The sequence below is a fragment of the Cajanus cajan genome, chromosome 7 (assembly GCF_000230855.2).
Source record: "Cajanus cajan strain Asha chromosome 7, NIPB_CcT2T_4, whole genome shotgun sequence".
Taxonomy (NCBI): Eukaryota; Viridiplantae; Streptophyta; class Magnoliopsida; order Fabales; family Fabaceae; genus Cajanus; species Cajanus cajan.
In genome coordinates this window covers 36,975,704-36,992,320 of record NC_138523.1, presented here as the reverse complement: position 1 = coordinate 36,992,320, position 16,617 = coordinate 36,975,704, and the positions used below count along the sequence as shown (strand labels likewise).

The following is a 16,617-nucleotide window of genomic DNA, read 5'->3' as shown; positions in this document are numbered from 1 at the left end:
TATATCTAGGCCACGCAAATGAGGAAACCTTACCTTTTTTAAAGTTATATCTAACTTAATTTCTATAATACTATAACACAAGACCTGCACCTTTTCTGTTTACACAAATTTCCCCTTTTTTATACAGTTACATAATGAAGAAAGTCAAGGTAATGCATTAAGGGGAGGGGATATAGTATAATTTCATTAAAACTCAGGGAGAGGAGTATAATTTCCTCATTTTCTTTTATTTTACATTATAGAGGCATTATTCAGTAATAACATATGTATTTAATTTTAATATTAATTAATCAATTGCAACTTAATTAGCTTTACTTATCTAGTATATTGTATATTTATATTGATGGAATGAGTTGACATAATGATTAAATATTTTGTGCTCATATGTCATAGAAATCTATTTAATAGAGAATTCATATTTGATACTTTTATCATATTTAAAAATTCGTTAATTATTAATAATTACAGTATTACAAGCAAGATTAATCTTTGATTTAATAAGTTGAAAGATATGTGTGACAAAACAAAAAATTAGTATTTTCATGAGGTGTACAACTTTATTTTTATAAAAATTTATGAATAATTTATAAAAAACAAAAGACACTATTTTGCATAAATTATCTTCCTTAAAATTTCAAGATTCTGTAAATTATCAATCAAGAATAAAAGATACTAAAATAAAGAGTTAAAGGAAAAAAAATTAAAAGTTTAAAGAAATAAAAAAAAATGTATGTGAAATTAGATTCTAAAGATTAAACCTTGTGTATTACACATAGACTTTTAGATGTAATTTATAATTTTAATATGAATTAATATATTTTCTTTTCACATGCTAACTCTATTGTCAACTATTACACTATTAATATTTTATATTAAAAGTGAATTTGATATATATGATTTAAGAGAATTTTTTTTAATCCAATAATGAGTTTTAAAAAATAATCATTCAAAAATAATATATATATATATATATATATATATATATATATATATATATATATTACAATAATACTAACTACAAACAATGTTATAAGTTTAAAATTTACATAATTTTTTTTCCAAAAAAAACAAACTTAATATATGTTCTAAAAAAAATTTCTTCAAAATTCTACTTTTTCAACAATTAATTTGATCATCCTCAAAGAAAAAATATTCAATCAATTTATTCTAATAAATATCAATACATTTTAATTGAAATCTGCTAAAAAAATTAAAATTATTTATAATAAACTAATAATGTTGGTGTCGAAAGTACCGCTCTTTTTTTTTTTGGTTCGTCCATGAAGTATTTACTACCGATAGCAGTGACTAATCTCCTCGCTATGTTGGAGACACCTCAAAAGGTAGTACCTCTCTTATTACTTTACTCATTCAATTTTTATTTATTTATTTATAAAAATCGAACTTAATATTAAAAAAATTTATAACAATTTATGTACCTACCTAACCAATTGTTAAACCCTTTTGTATCCATTCATTTTGATTATTTTAGTTGGTTAATCTAATCCAAACATATCAGAGCATATTTAATCATGGAATAGGTAACATTTAATTTGATCCTCAAAAAGCTTATGATGCTCATGAAGGGTCATGATTGACGTTCAGCAGGTAGAAAAATATATCATCATAATATAATAGGACCAAAATAACTCGTGAATGGCCGGGAAAAATGAAACCTATTGAATCGACATGCATCTCTTGAATTGATTTCTGTCTCTACAATTTTATTAAAGCCATTGATGAGTTTTTATTTAGTGCTTGATTGATATTTCCGTTGAAACACAAGTTAACGTAAGTTTGAGTTCATATGATTCTATTTTATTTTTTTTTATCTCGTATCATGTTAACTCAAACTAACGTTAGAAGGCTTTCTCAAAGCGACACGTGGCAACATGCCATCAACGGCTACTAGCGGAAACACTCAAGTTGCAAAAAACCAGCGGCAACCGAAGTGGATTATTTATAACGTGGAGCTAGAAAGAAGGAAGATTCAGTTACTCTTTGATCCTCTTCGCGAACCCTAGTAATCCTTCTCCTTCTCTTTCTCTTTCTCTTTCTCTTCCTTCATATTCGCGCCAACGCAACCGAACATGGCGCACTTCACTTTCAATCTCCTCCACTACTTCGAACCCAAGAGGTATGCACCCATGCGTCTTTACACATTATATATTCATCACAGTTTTCCACGCGTCCTCCAACCCTAATTTCTCGCTACTTCTTCGATCCGTTTTGGAACGTTTCTTCGTAGCAGTTACTTACTGTTCATGCCAGCTGAGAAACAGCGTTTTGTCGACTCGGTTTTATCCCGGTCATAAATTCGGAACACGATTGCTGAAATTTCCTTAGTCACTACTAGTTCGTTTTAGGATCAGTGTAATGTAATGTAATGTAATGTAATGTAATGAGCGTAGTTGGATGTTGAGTCTGAAATGTGGTGGTAGCGTTAGCACTTTTGGTTTGGTTTTCAGAGCGAAAGCTATGGGCTGTAGAACTGTACCTGTTCTTAAAGTATGTTGTTGTCCTTATTGAGTAAGCGCTCATTGGAGGTTGATTCCAGGTAGCGTATGTGGTAGAGTTAGAATCATGCATGCGTTATGTGTGAATTCGATGTAGGACTGTACTTCGATTTGTTCATTTATGTATTTACGTCTATATCTGGTTTTGGAAGGAAATAGGTAGTTCTCTATTCCTTTTTTGTTTTCTTTCTCACCATCAGAGCAATAATTCCTTGTTTTGTTTACAGGGATTCTTATGGATTTGCATTAAGGCCTCAATACGCTCAAAGATACAAGGAGTATTCTTACATCTACAGGGTATTTATTATACTTGAGTTTTGATTTCATGTTTCTGCTGATCCAGGATTAATATTTCAATCCCATATTCGACTACACATGCACAAAATAATTTTTTTTTTTGGATATAAATGTACCATTTTCCTATGATCAGTGTAATTAAATAGCAGCACTTTAAGGTCCATCATTATTCAAAGGACATAGTTGCTTTATAGGGTAAATGATGAAAGGAGACTCCCCCATCCCCACAAGAGCAAGAATGAAAAACCTTTGGCCGTGACTGATGATTTTTGTGCTAATCATCTGATAATTAGTGCTCCCTCCATTTCAAATTATCATTGTACAAAGTATCAGCCACATCTTTAGAAAATTATTAATTGCACTAATTACTTTGACATGATAGTCTTTTTGAACTAAAATACCCTTATTAAAAGAGTTAGACTGTATTAGCAAATTAGTAGTAATTAAGTGTTTAGACGAGAAATCAATAAATAAGGATATAATTGTAAAAATGTAATCAGTGCTTTCTTGATTTTCTAAAGCACTACCTCGATTCCTTTATATAAGACCCATTTACCTAATTCACCAAGATTAAAAAAAATAATTAATTTAGTTTATAATAATAAATATGTCCTATTTAGACATTTTCTTCTAAAACTACCCTTATACTACTCCTCTTTCCTAATTAATATTCATACATCTAATGAATGTGTATGCCTTATACTATTTATTTCTCTTAATTAATACTGACATTTCTTTTAACCAATTAAAGTGCATATTTTTAAAGAGTTTATAATTAATGTATTTTACCAAATTAAGAAAACACACTTTAATTAAGGATATTTTAGTCTAAAAATAATTAATATATGAGAGAATATGAATTGGATTTTATATAAAGGAACAAGCAATTGTTCTGAGTTATGTCTTATAAATAGGAACGGAGGTAGTAATAAATATTTTGAAATAAACTAAAACTCTTGTAGTGACAGAGGGAATAGTGTGCAGCCATATGATTAGACATGGTCAGCCCAGTACATGAGACTCCAACTTAGTGGGGTGGGGGAGGGTAGATGTGTACATACATGGCTTTACCTCCACAAACAGAGAGGCTGTTTCCTGTATTTGAACCATGACCTCTAGACTACAGGGAAACAACCTCACTGCTGTGATAAGGCTCATCCTGTAATAATTGCCTAGATGCTCCTTGTGCAACATGGCATTAACAACCTCACATTTTCACTGCTGAGAACTGATTTTAAACAATAAGTAGCACGAGTTCAATGTAATTATCATCCTTAAACTGATATATTCATTATATTAGGAGGAGGAAGATGAGAGATCAGATAAATGGAGTGACTTCCTTGAACAATTAGGCGAATCATCTCAACCAACTTTTGAGAATGAACATGAAGTAACATTGAATGCTGAACCCGGAAGTAACAAGGTAAAAGAAGAGAGAAATCCACATAGGCTAAGTAATGGGGATGATTCAAGTAGGAGGAATTTTTCTGATTTAGAAGAAGAGACTAATGTTGTCAGGGTTAGTGAAGTATTAGAGAAAGGTGACTCGAGTGACAGGACGACATCTGGAGGTACTGAGATAAAAGAGGGTACTAGTCCAGAGAGGGTTAGTGAGGGGGATGATTCAAGTGGCAGGAATTTTACTTCTGATAGTACAACAGGAAATAACTCTGGAAAGGATCTGCACCATTCAGAAGACAGAAAGACTCGTAAGGTTCAACACTGGGCTGAAATTAGGCCATCTCTTACAGCCATTGAAGAAACATTGAGTTCTCGTGTAAAAAAGAGGAAAACAATGCAAGGTGCACAAATAAATGGTAATAACGATCATCTTCCATCTATAGAAGAATCTGAACCTGTAGATGATGGTATCAGTGGCTCAAGGGCAGAAAATGCTTTTGTAGATCAAGACTTGCCTGAACATTTCTCGCGATGGAAAGAACTGGAATCCCTTGTTCAAGGAGGTGTCCCAAAGGATCTTAGAGGAGAGGTAAAGTTGTTCTAATTCACTTAAGTTCCTAGTTTTGTTGGGGGAAAAAATACTGCAACCTTCCCTACACTACAATATTGTTGTTACAGGTCTGGCAAGCCTTTGTAGGTGTGAAGACACGGCGGGTGGAAAGTTATTACGAGGATCTGTTAGCTCGTGATGAAAGTGAAGAACAAGATGTCCCATCTGCTGCTTTTGGGAAATGGAAAAAGCAGATTGAGAAGGTCATTAGCTGCATGCGCCTTGGACTTTATTTTGATTTGTACGTGCTGCATCTTTTGCTTTATATTGCATACTGGCTTTCTCCTTAGACTAAACCATAATTTTCATTCTCAGGACTTACCACGAACTTTCCCAGGTCACCCTGCTTTGGATGAAAATGGCAGAAATTCCTTGAGGCGTTTACTCCTAGCATATGCCCGGTATAACCCCACTGTTGGGTACTGTCAGGTATTTGGAGTTCAAAAGAATCTTTCTTGGTAAATATTACTATTGCTTCCTAATATTCAGGCTTCATCAGACTTCTTATTAAATTCTAATGATCATTTATTGATTTATTAACTTATGGCTGGATCTCTAACATTGTTCTGGTTTTCTCACATACTTTTCCTATTAAATTCTAATGATCATTAATTGATTTAGATCTTTTTCGTTCACTTTTAGTAGAAGCTTTAATATATTAATGCATTCCTGTATGTGTGTGTGTGTATGTATCTCGAGAGTTTCAAGGTTCCTGCTTCATGTCAGTACCTCCTTCTAACGTAAATGTATGTTTGCTAGATATTGAATGTTTAAAGCTGTAAGCACAAGTCAATAGAAAGATTCTCTATGTCCTGTGCCATATGAGGTGTAATATACTGACCATAGATTGTTGATCATGCATTCCCATAGTTGTTGCTTTTCTTTTTTGGGTGCTTGTTGTGTTGATGGTATATAACAATTTCTTCACTGGTGTTAATGTTAATCTTCACTTTTGTAATCATCATCATTATCATATTCTTTGTGATTAAATTTTGTTATTATAATAATATATGCAGGCAATGAATTTCTTTGCTGGTTTATTGCTACTTCTTATGCCAGAAGAAAATGCCTTTTGGTAGGTTTGGGATGCTTGTCTTGTTTAATTGCAGATGTATGTGGATTGATTTGTGAAATATGTGGGTTGAATGGGTTTGCAGAGCAACCGTTTAACAAAAACCATTCACCAGCATGTGTGTGCGTATGTTTTTTACTTAAGATAATAATTTGGTGCTGACCCACAGACCATTTGGTCCAACCTAAAAATCTAGTATTTTGAGATGAAAAAAAAAATATATTTTTAGGTATGTGCACTGGTCTGTTTAATTGGGGGCTTGTTAAATGCAAGCCCATTTAAATGTGGGCCAATACTAGTTGGTCTGCTTAACTGCTGGCTTAAGTGAACCAGTGTAGATCTGTCCAGACTGGTCCACATATACTTTCACCAATTTTTTCTTTTGGTAACTGATTATTAGGTAAACTCAATCTTTAAAAAATGCTGTCTGTTTAAAAAATTTCAGTTTATGTTATCTAATGTTTTATTGGGATATCTCAGGGCATTTGTTGGCATTATTGATGATTATTTTGAAGGCTATTATACTGAGGATATGATAGAATCCCAAGTAATGATCATTTTTCTGTTACTTTTTTTTTTAAAAAAAGGGAAACATTCTTTATCCTGTTTCCTGAGTCACGTCTAGTTGATAATTGTAATATTGAGGTACTTGTAATTCTCTTTGCCATTCATGGAAGCTTATAATGTGTCAGGTGGACCAGCTTATTTTTGAGGAATTGGTGCGTGAAAGATTTCCTAAACTGGGTTTGTATTTATTATCTTTGCTCTTGAGTAATCTTCTTGTAATTGTCTTTATGAATCAGTTTGGATATTTTTTTTATTCTACTGATGCTTTTGGTGCAGTTAATCATCTGGATTACTTGGGAGTGCAGGTGGCATGGATATCTGGACCATGGTTTCTATCAATCTTTGTAAACATAATTCCTTGGGAAAGCGGTGAGATTTATGTTGAGTGAATCCTTTTTTTTTTGTCTTTTAATATTACAGCATTGGTTTTGAATTTTGTATATTCTTAAATATGGAATCTTATGCTGTGTTTCTCCATCTTAGTTCTTCGAGTTTGGGATGTGCTACTTTTTCAAGGGAACCGTGTTATGCTATTTCGAACAGCACTCACACTAATGGAATTATATGGTATTTAATTTTTCTTTCCTGTGTTTATGAGTGATCTGTAAAAACTAGCTTGTCTAAAGTGTAAATTAAATTAAATTATTGTTATATCTTCTTTAAAGTAACACATTTTTTCATCTCTATTCTAGGTCCTGCATTAATTACAACAAAAGATGCAGGTGATGCAATTACACTGTTGCAATCACTTACTGGCTCAACATTTGATAGCAGCCAGCTTGTCTTTACTGCTTGTATGGGTTATCTAAATGTGACTGAGGCCAGATTAAGGGAACTGAGAGAAAAACACCTGCCATCTGTATTAGGTGTCATTGAAGAAAGATCAAAGAAGGGACGAGTATGGAAGGACTCCAAAGGGCTTGCAACTAAACTGTACAGTTTCAAGCATGACAGAGGATCACTGGTAGAGGAAAGAAAAGGCACTGAAGGAAGTGATACAGTAGCTGATGGGAATGTGCAGTTGGAGTCCCATTCCTCTAATTTCGATGAACTGCTCAATAGCCTCAATGTTGATTCAGAATTGGATGCCCTACCAGATCTCCAGGATCAGGTTGCTTCCTCTGCAGTCTACACCACATCATTCACTTACCTCTTCCATCCCCTCACCTCCCACTCCCAAATGCCTATTTTTGTGAAGTAGATTGAAATTTAATGATCATTAAACTCAATTTGACTTATAAATTTGCCTTAGTATACTACTGGTTGTTGTTAATTTGTTATCCATTCCATGTCTTAGTTGGCATGAGTGGATGTTGCAAGTCTAGATGCAAAACTCATTGATTATAATCTATTGTGTTCTGCCTGTGTTGGTTGGCTGTGTATGACACTAGACTTACCAATGCTTCAACCACAACTTCGTCAGTTAAATTATACATTCTCAATGGCTGATAAAATTAAAATAGTTAAATCAGTTCATGACATTTCATGGTCTAATTTCCTGGCTTAATTTTGGATTACAGTCATCTTAAGTATTTTGTCTATAAATAGTTACTCTATTATGACCAACTCTTGTGCAACTCCTTAAGTTTCAATCATTAACAGCTTCTGTGCAGGTGGTTTGGTTGAAGGTTGAGTTATGCAGATTGCTGGAGGAGAAAAGATCTGCCATACTCAGGTATTGTTTTATTGGTGTTCATATTCTAATATTATCTCTTTAGAAACAGTTTTTTCTTCTTCTTTAACTTTCTACTTATAAAAAAAATTGCAAGATTTCTAGAATATCATTGCATAAAGTGGAGCTGTAAATGTGGATATTGTAAATTATTTGTGTATCAGGTTGGAAATACCTGGAATTAAGGTATTTTATTTAGGAATCTGTCTAGGAAGTTATTTCTGATTAGAATACCCATGTAATATTGTTTTGAAATAATCAATGAGAACCATTCTATTCTCCCTTCACTGTGATTTTTCTCCTGGTGTCAGAGCTCTAGATTTTTCCTGCAACTGTTATCTGCTTCCTCACTTCAGTGGCCTTTATTGCTACAACTTCTCTTATTTTAGCAAGCCTTCATTGTTTCCTATTTCCTTTTGTGGCCTTCATTGCTGCTACAACTCTCATATCTTTAGTGACTCAGCCTTCATCATTGTCACTGTTTATTCCGTTATTGTTCAGAACCTATCTTCATCATGTTAGGATCTGAATCTGAGACTCATATCAAACAATTCAAATCCAACTGAGGATTTTAAATGTGTGGGGATCTTCTAAGTATTCAAACCTCTTATAGGTTCAGAGGAAAATACTATCACAAATGGTGATGGGAACTAAGATTCAAGTTAGTTCCATTAATTGATTGGGGGTAGTTAATTATTTAAGTATATCCGATAGAAAATTACTGGTTTTGTAATAGCAAATCTATTAGAAAACATTTCTGTATTAGAAACTGCAAGAAGACAGTTATGTGTAGAAAATAACTGTCGGTAGTTATCTATTAGGACTTTAGGAGTATGGATTTGATAGTAGGTTGTGCAATTACTGATTAGGCAGTGAAGTTATTACAGTTTCCATTTTAACATAGATATACAATAATACACTCTCTGGGACAGCAATGCAAGTATATTGTTGTCTTGTGTGTGGTTTCAATGTTCAATATTTATATTTTACGTGCCTCACTGAAAAATAATATAATAAAGTAAAATGAATTGATGGTTATTATATTCCCTCATTTTTTTTTCATGCATGAATAAAAAATTATTATTTTTACTAGTGGGATCAAAGTACTTTTATGTCTATATTTTATTCAATAAAAGTGTTTAAGAATTACTAATGTTTTTTTAGATGATCTCAAATCTCAAGGTTTTGAGCTCGAGTCTTGTCTTTATAAGAGTGGTTATTTTTTAATATTTAAAACTTTACAGGTAAAATTGTCTAAAAAAATGCGTATACTAAATCAGGCTATCACCTTTATATATAACATGTTATAGATGAGTAGTTACATTTCAATTCTAGAGTAAAATGAAAAATTTATATATATATATATATATATATAAGGGGCAAAAAAGATCTATGTTAAAATGGAAAGCAAAAGGCGGTTATCAAAGGGGCATTCCCGTTATCTATTGGTGTTCTATCAAAAGGTCCCATGTGTGCACCTACCTCAAGGGCAACAGACTCTCAGTCATCTACTTGAGAAGTACTGTGTTCACAAGGAGGATTTCAAGATCATGTCCTAGTTATGGGAATCCATGGACCCAACAATTATTGACACTTACATGTTTCATGATGGAGGCATTCTGATAAGGATATTTGGGTCTTCATCAGCCACACATTCTATAGTTGATGCTGCTGCCCAAATTTACCAGGGGCCCCTGCCACTAAGCAAGGGACAAAGTAAGCAAGTCCTCTATAAAACCTATTGCGAGTAGCCAATAACTTGAACATTATTAAGTCTTTGAAATGAAGACCTTTTAAAGAGCTTCATTGAAAAGGACAGAGTGGTGACTTCTTATCTGGACTGAACCCTGAATTTGATCAGGTTAGAATTTAAATTGTTGGAGAAAAGGACACACCTTTCTTAGAAGAGGCTATATACATATAGTCTAAGCAAAAGAGAGCATGTAAAAGATGTCTTCGGAAAACTTACTAGCACTAATCAGCTTTTCTGTGATAGAAGGAACATGTAAAAGATGTTTAAAGACAATAGAAAATGCAGGATTAAAAGAGGAGTCTGAAATTGAGAGAAGCCAACTGAGGTGATATGCAAACCTTGACCATTTCCAATTTGTATTTGATCTGGACCTTCAAATGGAGTAAGTTGTTGAATATTCTATGTCAGGAGTTACGTGAAATGAAGCTCTTGAATCCAGATACCATAGGCCCTGAAAGGTAGGAACAACATTAGTAACTATCTTATATTAGTAGGTTTGAGCCTAAGTCAACCTTAAAAAATTGGTTTATAAGGAAAGGATTGTTTCTCACTTATATACACTTTATTGGGCTTATCACTAGTTGATATGGGATTTGGATTTTTTCCAATATACCTTTTCACATCCATCACTATTGGATTAGGTACGTGGATAAATGGTAAGTAGTCATTTTTAATGATTTAGGATAGGCAAGATTTTTGGATTTTTCCCAATACACTATTTTCTCATGTTCAATACTATTAAGTTCGGTGTATGTATAAATGATGGGTGACCTTTTTGATTAGGGATGGCAATGAGGTAGGACAAGGTAGGTAGTGGTCTCCCGTCACCTGCCCCGTTTAGTGCAAGTATCCATAAATTTTTTTTACATATCCACGAGTATCCACGAGGATCTATGGATATTTGATAAAAATGTAAAGTTTTGAATCAAAAGGTAAGAAATAAATAAAACTAAAAATAAATAGTTTTAAAATCATCAACGTAGTGCAGTTAGGTTCATGCTTAGCCCTATTTACTCTTCTATCTCTTCCAATAAAGCATTTCAAAGTCTATTCATGAGAAAGTCTTTCTAGAATTACCAATGATCATGTTCAAATCAAGCCGAAAAAAGTGGGTTTGGAAGTAGTTCTTATAGAGTTGCTGGGAAAATGTGTGTATATTACCACACATGTAATCCTCTCTTTATAATGAATAAGGATACAAAATATGGAAATATAGAATAACGGGTAATAATGAGTAGAGCCCCTAATTTTCGCTATACAAATTTCCCTAATTACAAAGGAATAAATCATATCAAATTATATATTTAATCGTTCTCAACCAACAATATAGAGATTAACCTAGAACCATACTTAATGCCACATTGTCGACCCATTTGTGAAATATACTTTATTTTGTACAGTGACTTTATATTCCAGTTAGGTCGTCATGCTTGCAACCCAAACCACTGATAAATCTTAATAATTCATTGCCTTTGGCACTTTTTATGTCTTATTTTATCTTTCCCTCTTCATTCCTGCTATTTTGTTAATATGATAACTTTAAATATACAGTAATGATAGCTTGTGATGATATCTTATGAAGAAAATTAATTCATTTCCATGTGTGTTTGCAACCTTGAACAGAGCAGAGGAGCTAGAAACAGCTTTTATGGAGATGGTGAAGGAAGATAATCGTCTTGAATTGAGTGCAAGGGTATATCCAACATTTGGATAATTTGTCTTCTTGTGTGACCTTTCATATTTTTAGTATTTTATTGAGGTTTATTGAGGGTATCCATGTTTATTAAATGTGTAAAAAAATTATTTCTTCCTGGTTTTAATATATGTGTGTGTGGAGCATATAAAATGAGACCATTTTTAATTTTTTACTATGATGGAGCGAGAGGAATGAAGATTGGTCATTGGATCAAATCACGAAATGTTAAGATTAAAAGTTGCGTATGTGACTTTTTTAAATGGTCAAGTGATTGGTAAATAACTTTAATCTTAACTATTCATGTATTGTCTAGATTTACTCATTGCAATCTCTCACACAAACACTATTCTCACTTTATGCAAACTTTGAAAACTATTTGATATTTCTTTATATAAATTCAAATTAACATTTATTCATATACTGTGAATTATTGAGTTGAGGAACTTATACTTAATGTCTTGTTCTTCAAAGATCCTTTCCCACCAGCAACCACCTATATTTTTTTGGTGGATTAATTACTCATTTGGTCCTTATACCTACACAATCTTTACTTTTTAGTCCCTTCTCCTAAAAACTACTAATTTTAGTCCCTACATATAAAATTTTTAATCTGTTTTAGCCCCTGCCATCCAAAATTGTTGGGACTAAAGTGAATTAAAACATGTATGTATAAGGACTAAAACAAGTTAAAAAGTGTATGTATAGGGACTAAAATGAATAGTTTCTAGGTATATAGAATAAAACATAAAGATTGTGCAGGTATAGGTACCAAATGAGTAATAAACCTTTGTTTTGGTTATATCTCGGAGACACTGTTATACTAATATGATGCCTGAGGCATCTTTTAGTATAAATAATATAAATAAGCTTGATCTAAATATCATTTAAATCAGTAAAGATAACTTTTTTTCCTAACCCCATAGAAGACAAATACTAGGAAAGCTTGTTTAGTATCCATGTACAATTATGTTTATCATTTCTTTTTCTCTACATACTCTTTTTTTTCTTCTGGTGATTGGCTTGTGAGGTTTACAAAAGTGTTTATGATCATGCAGGTTGAGCAATTGGAGAAGGAGGTAGCTGAGTTACAACACATCATTGCTGATAAGAAAGAACAAGAAGCTGCCATGATGCAGGTTCTAGTGTGCACCTGTTTTCTCCAGTGTCTATTTCTGTAAGCTTATATGCAAAAATGAATAAGTAAATAGAGATCAAGAAGAATGTCTTTGTGTCATATAGATAACTTTGAAAATCTTCATGCTACAGGTCCTAATGCGACTAGAGCAGGACCAAAAAGTTACTGAAGAAGCTCGCAGAAGAGCAGAGCAAGATCTTGCCGCTCAGAAATTTGAAGTTCATGCGCTTCAGGTAGCCTCTCCCTCCCTCCTTATGATCATTGGGATATGCCATTTTGGTCATTTGCTTTTACACTGTTGAGTGAAATTTGTAAACAGAATCACGCTTAAAATATCATCTCAATGTTTTCCACAAAAATAATAAGATTTACAATGAAAACTTCATTCGTGAAACATGATGACAGTGAGAGAAAGTGTCCTTGTGGAAATTTGAATTTCAGAAAGAGGTATTATGTATTTAACATTTTTTTTAATGCTCAATAACTCAATATAGGTTTTGTAATTTGGATACTCCTCTATATGTTTCATGTGCTCTTTGTGGGCAATATCCCTTAGTGTTGTAGCCTGATAGAAAAGAATGCAAGCATGAGTAGTAGAGAAATAAAATAACTGATATACTCCAAATCTGTTGGTATAGCTTATATATTTACTTGTTCCTTTTTTCTTGGTATTGTTCATGGGAAAGAAAATATTCTTTGCTAGGTGGTTGTATTTAGCTCACAATGGGCTGTGGATGGAGGTTTTCTTTTTTTCTTTTCTTTTTGAGAAATACTGATTTTCTCCATCATCTTTGTTTTAATCTAAATACTCTCAGCATGTCCATGACATTGAAAAGCTTTGTAATAAGATGGGTAGATCTATTTCCCAGAGAGAAATAAGTAACCACACTGTGAATTATTAAGAATCTTACCAGACATGATTACATCTATTTTCAGTATAATAAATATGCAGGAAAAGTATGAGAAGGCCATGCAATCAGTTGCTGAGATGCAGAAGCGGGTTGTTATGGCAGAAAGTATGTTGGAGGCTACCCTTCAATATGAATCTGGTCAATCCAAAGCACTTTCTTCTCCTAGGTACAGATATTTTAGATATTACATATTGAATTCTGCATTCAACTATATCTTCTGTGTCCAAATTGTTTTAGTTATTTCCTAGTATAAATTATAATTTCCCTTTGCAAGTTCTTGGAACTTGATATCTCAAGACCGCTGTAATTTCATGTATGAATCACCAATTAAGCATTTTGTTAGACCTGCTTGAGAAGTTTGTTCACAAGCTTTCTGGTATAATGATTAGCAGTTCCCCCCTCCCCCCTTCTTTTTCCTTGATAGATAGTAGAATAGAACAACATTAGATAATAATTATCTTGGTTTAAAACTAGATGAAAACAGCAGCCTCTTTGAAGTACTCATATTACATTGCAAAACAAAGTTTAATACTTTTTGCGCTGTACTTAGTAAACTAATAAATTCAGTAAAAATTTAAATAATAAACCTAAATGGTTTTAAAGTTCCTTGTTGAAAAATAATGCAGCTGGGGCTTCAATGAAAGGCTTGAAGTCTCTAGGTAAACATCATTGTTTGCACTTCCCCGATGCTGAACCGGAAGTAACTCCAAAATAAAAATTATATTGAAAAATTAGCCATTCTTAATTTGATATTATTCTGGGAAACCTTCAAAAGTTCAAATATGATATTATAATATATAGGTTGTAAGCTTGATTTGAAGTTTTACAGAAGTTGTGGCCTCCAATGCTGGCTCACTTCCCCATAAATAATGTCTGTTCTGTCATCCCATTCCTTTGACTTCGACATTACAAGGTTTCCATGGATTTGTGGGGAAGGAATGCCATTACAAAGAACGTGTTGCATATGAGATATGCTAAATCCGTTTATTGTTGGAGACAACATTCTACTCTCAATTTTATTGGAGTTATTTTTGTAGGGCTGGTCGTGGACAAAGCCCAAGGTCAGACAACTCCCGGAAAATTGGTCTGCTAAGTTTTGGACTTGGCTGGCGTGACAAAAACAAGGTAAAATCTTCTCTGTCCTCTCCGTCTCCCAATTACTTGTATTCAAGCAGAGGACGTGTAATTTGGTTATTTACTGTTAAAGGTTGCTAAATCAAACTCTGGAGAATTCGCCATTGGTTGATATGCCAATCCAACTTACAATTCCTTGACATCAAAATTGAATTTTACTGCACAAGTTATCTTGGTGTTCACGGTTATTTGAACTCGTATCTACATGTTTTAAGGAAAAAAGTTGTCTATTTCTAGTTCGGGGTATCAATCTTTGGAGGTGTTCCTAAATTGTATAATATTTATCTGCTGATAGGAGCATATTATTCGTATAGTTTATCCTTTAGTTACAAATCCTATGAAACAGGGCAAACCGAATGCTGAGGAATCTAGCCAAAGTGTGCATAACAATGGCTCTCCAGGAAACGAATCAGATAATCAAGAATCAGATAGATAGAACATGCAGAGCTGTGCCACTGGAACCCTACCCGGTGCTCTCTTGTCTATTTAGAAATTCTTTACTGTTTCTGATTATCACTGCCCAATTTTTGATGTTAATTGTGTCGTAAAGTTAGGGGAGGAATCCAATGTAAGGAATGTTTTATATATTGATAGGTCAATTAGCTGTAGAAGGCACATTCTGTCTGACACTAACACTCGCTGGCAACATTTCTACGTTTGAAGTTAGGCACTTCTGTCTTTGGCACTAACACTAACAATCTTGCAAAAACTGTGTTGATCTGATTTGTTAATAAATTGAGGCTGCATTACCATGGATTAATGCATGCGAACACTTGCCTCCTTTAGCCACACATACGAATAGTTAAGACTAGAATATAAAATTGTGACTTTTAGTATTTAATCTCCGGCCTCCATTTATAGTTGTCAGTTGTCACCACTTTAAAGGATGAAGGATGAAGGATGAAGTGAATTGATAACCATTGATTACAAAATCAATTATTAAGAATGTAATAAAAGACATTCATATGTATAACTAAACAGTTGATCTTTGCAATTAATGGCTATAATATGAAGTGCAACCCTCTTTCTGTAGTTGAATCACAAAATTGCCAATTTTTAATAACACTGGATATATACATGCTAGTTACCGCGCTGGTCAACAAAATTGTTTTCTATGTATTTTAAGTATATTTTAACTTTAGTATGTTATATAATATGTATTTAAATGTAAAACTTTGAAAACGTCTTGGATTTTTGCAAGATTTAAAAAAAAATGTCACTATTAGATATGCAAGTTGTTTATAAAATTTATATAAGAGGCAAAGTGTTGCCATTGAAATGAGTGAGCATAAAATAACCGAGTACATAATGGTTATTTTATAAAACGTAACCAATGACTTATTATTCATTTGAGAAAATGGAATAGGGAGTAGGAACTGATGACGCTAGTGTAAAGTGATTGAGGAAAAAAATCGAGAATTGAATCACATTGTGACAACAATTAAAATGTTTGTTTTTAAAGAAAAAATAATGAAAATCGTGATTTCGTGCATGTTTAGGTAATCCTTACCTCTTCCAAAAGTACATTTGAAATAAAAGATACAAGAATATTCTTCTTTAAAAGCATGTTCAGCATTATTAATTCTCAAAGTCACAATTTGTGCTTCATTATGGATATATTATGTATAGATTAGTGTTAACAGACTAACACTTGAAAGGAATAATCATTGGTTCACTTGACTAAATTAGTATTTACTTAAACTTCTTTCCAACAAAATCCCATAAAGAAAATGAGTATTAGCTTCCATAATTAATTAATTATAAAACAGTAATTGAACCAGGTTTCACGTTAAATGGGTTTGGTTTAGGAATTTGGTCTCACGCACTTCGTTACCCATTTCATCATCCTGTTG

The 16,617-nt window shown here is 32.9% G+C and overlaps 1 protein-coding gene across 12 annotated transcripts; it reads left to right on the top strand.

Moving 5' to 3' along the window:
• The first annotated feature begins 1,703 nt into the window (after window positions 1-1,703).
• Window positions 1,704-15,758, top strand: LOC109789949 (uncharacterized). 12 transcript variants are annotated; one of them, XM_020349015.3, is made up of 19 exons: window positions 1,712-2,137; window positions 2,744-2,813; window positions 4,114-4,630; window positions 4,718-4,803; window positions 4,893-5,027; window positions 5,140-5,253; window positions 5,841-5,899; window positions 6,377-6,443; window positions 6,589-6,640; window positions 6,740-6,832; window positions 6,947-7,030; window positions 7,156-7,574; window positions 8,077-8,138; window positions 11,512-11,581; window positions 12,640-12,720; window positions 12,851-12,952; window positions 13,672-13,796; window positions 14,668-14,755; window positions 15,111-15,758. In XM_020349015.3, exons 1-19 carry the CDS (start codon window positions 2,091-2,093, stop codon window positions 15,198-15,200), a joined length of 2,361 nt encoding a protein of 786 aa, XP_020204604.1. In that variant the 5' UTR covers window positions 1,712-2,090; the 3' UTR covers window positions 15,201-15,758. The 12 variants fall into 12 exon arrangements, 9 of the variants coding, with proteins under 9 accessions (XP_029125393.1, XP_020204600.1, XP_082915698.1 ...); XM_083059572.1 differs by having other exon boundaries at window positions 1,710-2,137; window positions 4,114-4,803; window positions 6,589-6,615; window positions 6,769-6,832; XM_020349013.3 differs by having other exon boundaries at window positions 1,714-2,137; window positions 4,114-4,803.
• The last annotated feature ends 859 nt before the right edge of the window (window positions 15,759-16,617 follow it).

What these genes read in the sequence shown, in the direction of transcription:
- LOC109789949 (XM_020349011.3), top strand. Translation starts at nt 2,091, where the DNA reads ATGGCGCACTTCACTTTCAATCTCCTCCACTACTTCGAACCCAAGAG. An exon ending in CCACTGTTGGGTACTGTCAG is followed by an intron (nt 5,254 to 5,840) that starts GTATTTGGAGTT and finishes TAATATATGCAG; the next exon opens with GCAATGAATTTCTTTGCTGG. An exon ending in AAAAGATCTGCCATACTCAG is followed by an intron (nt 8,139 to 11,511) that starts GTATTGTTTTAT and finishes AACCTTGAACAG; the next exon opens with AGCAGAGGAGCTAGAAACAG.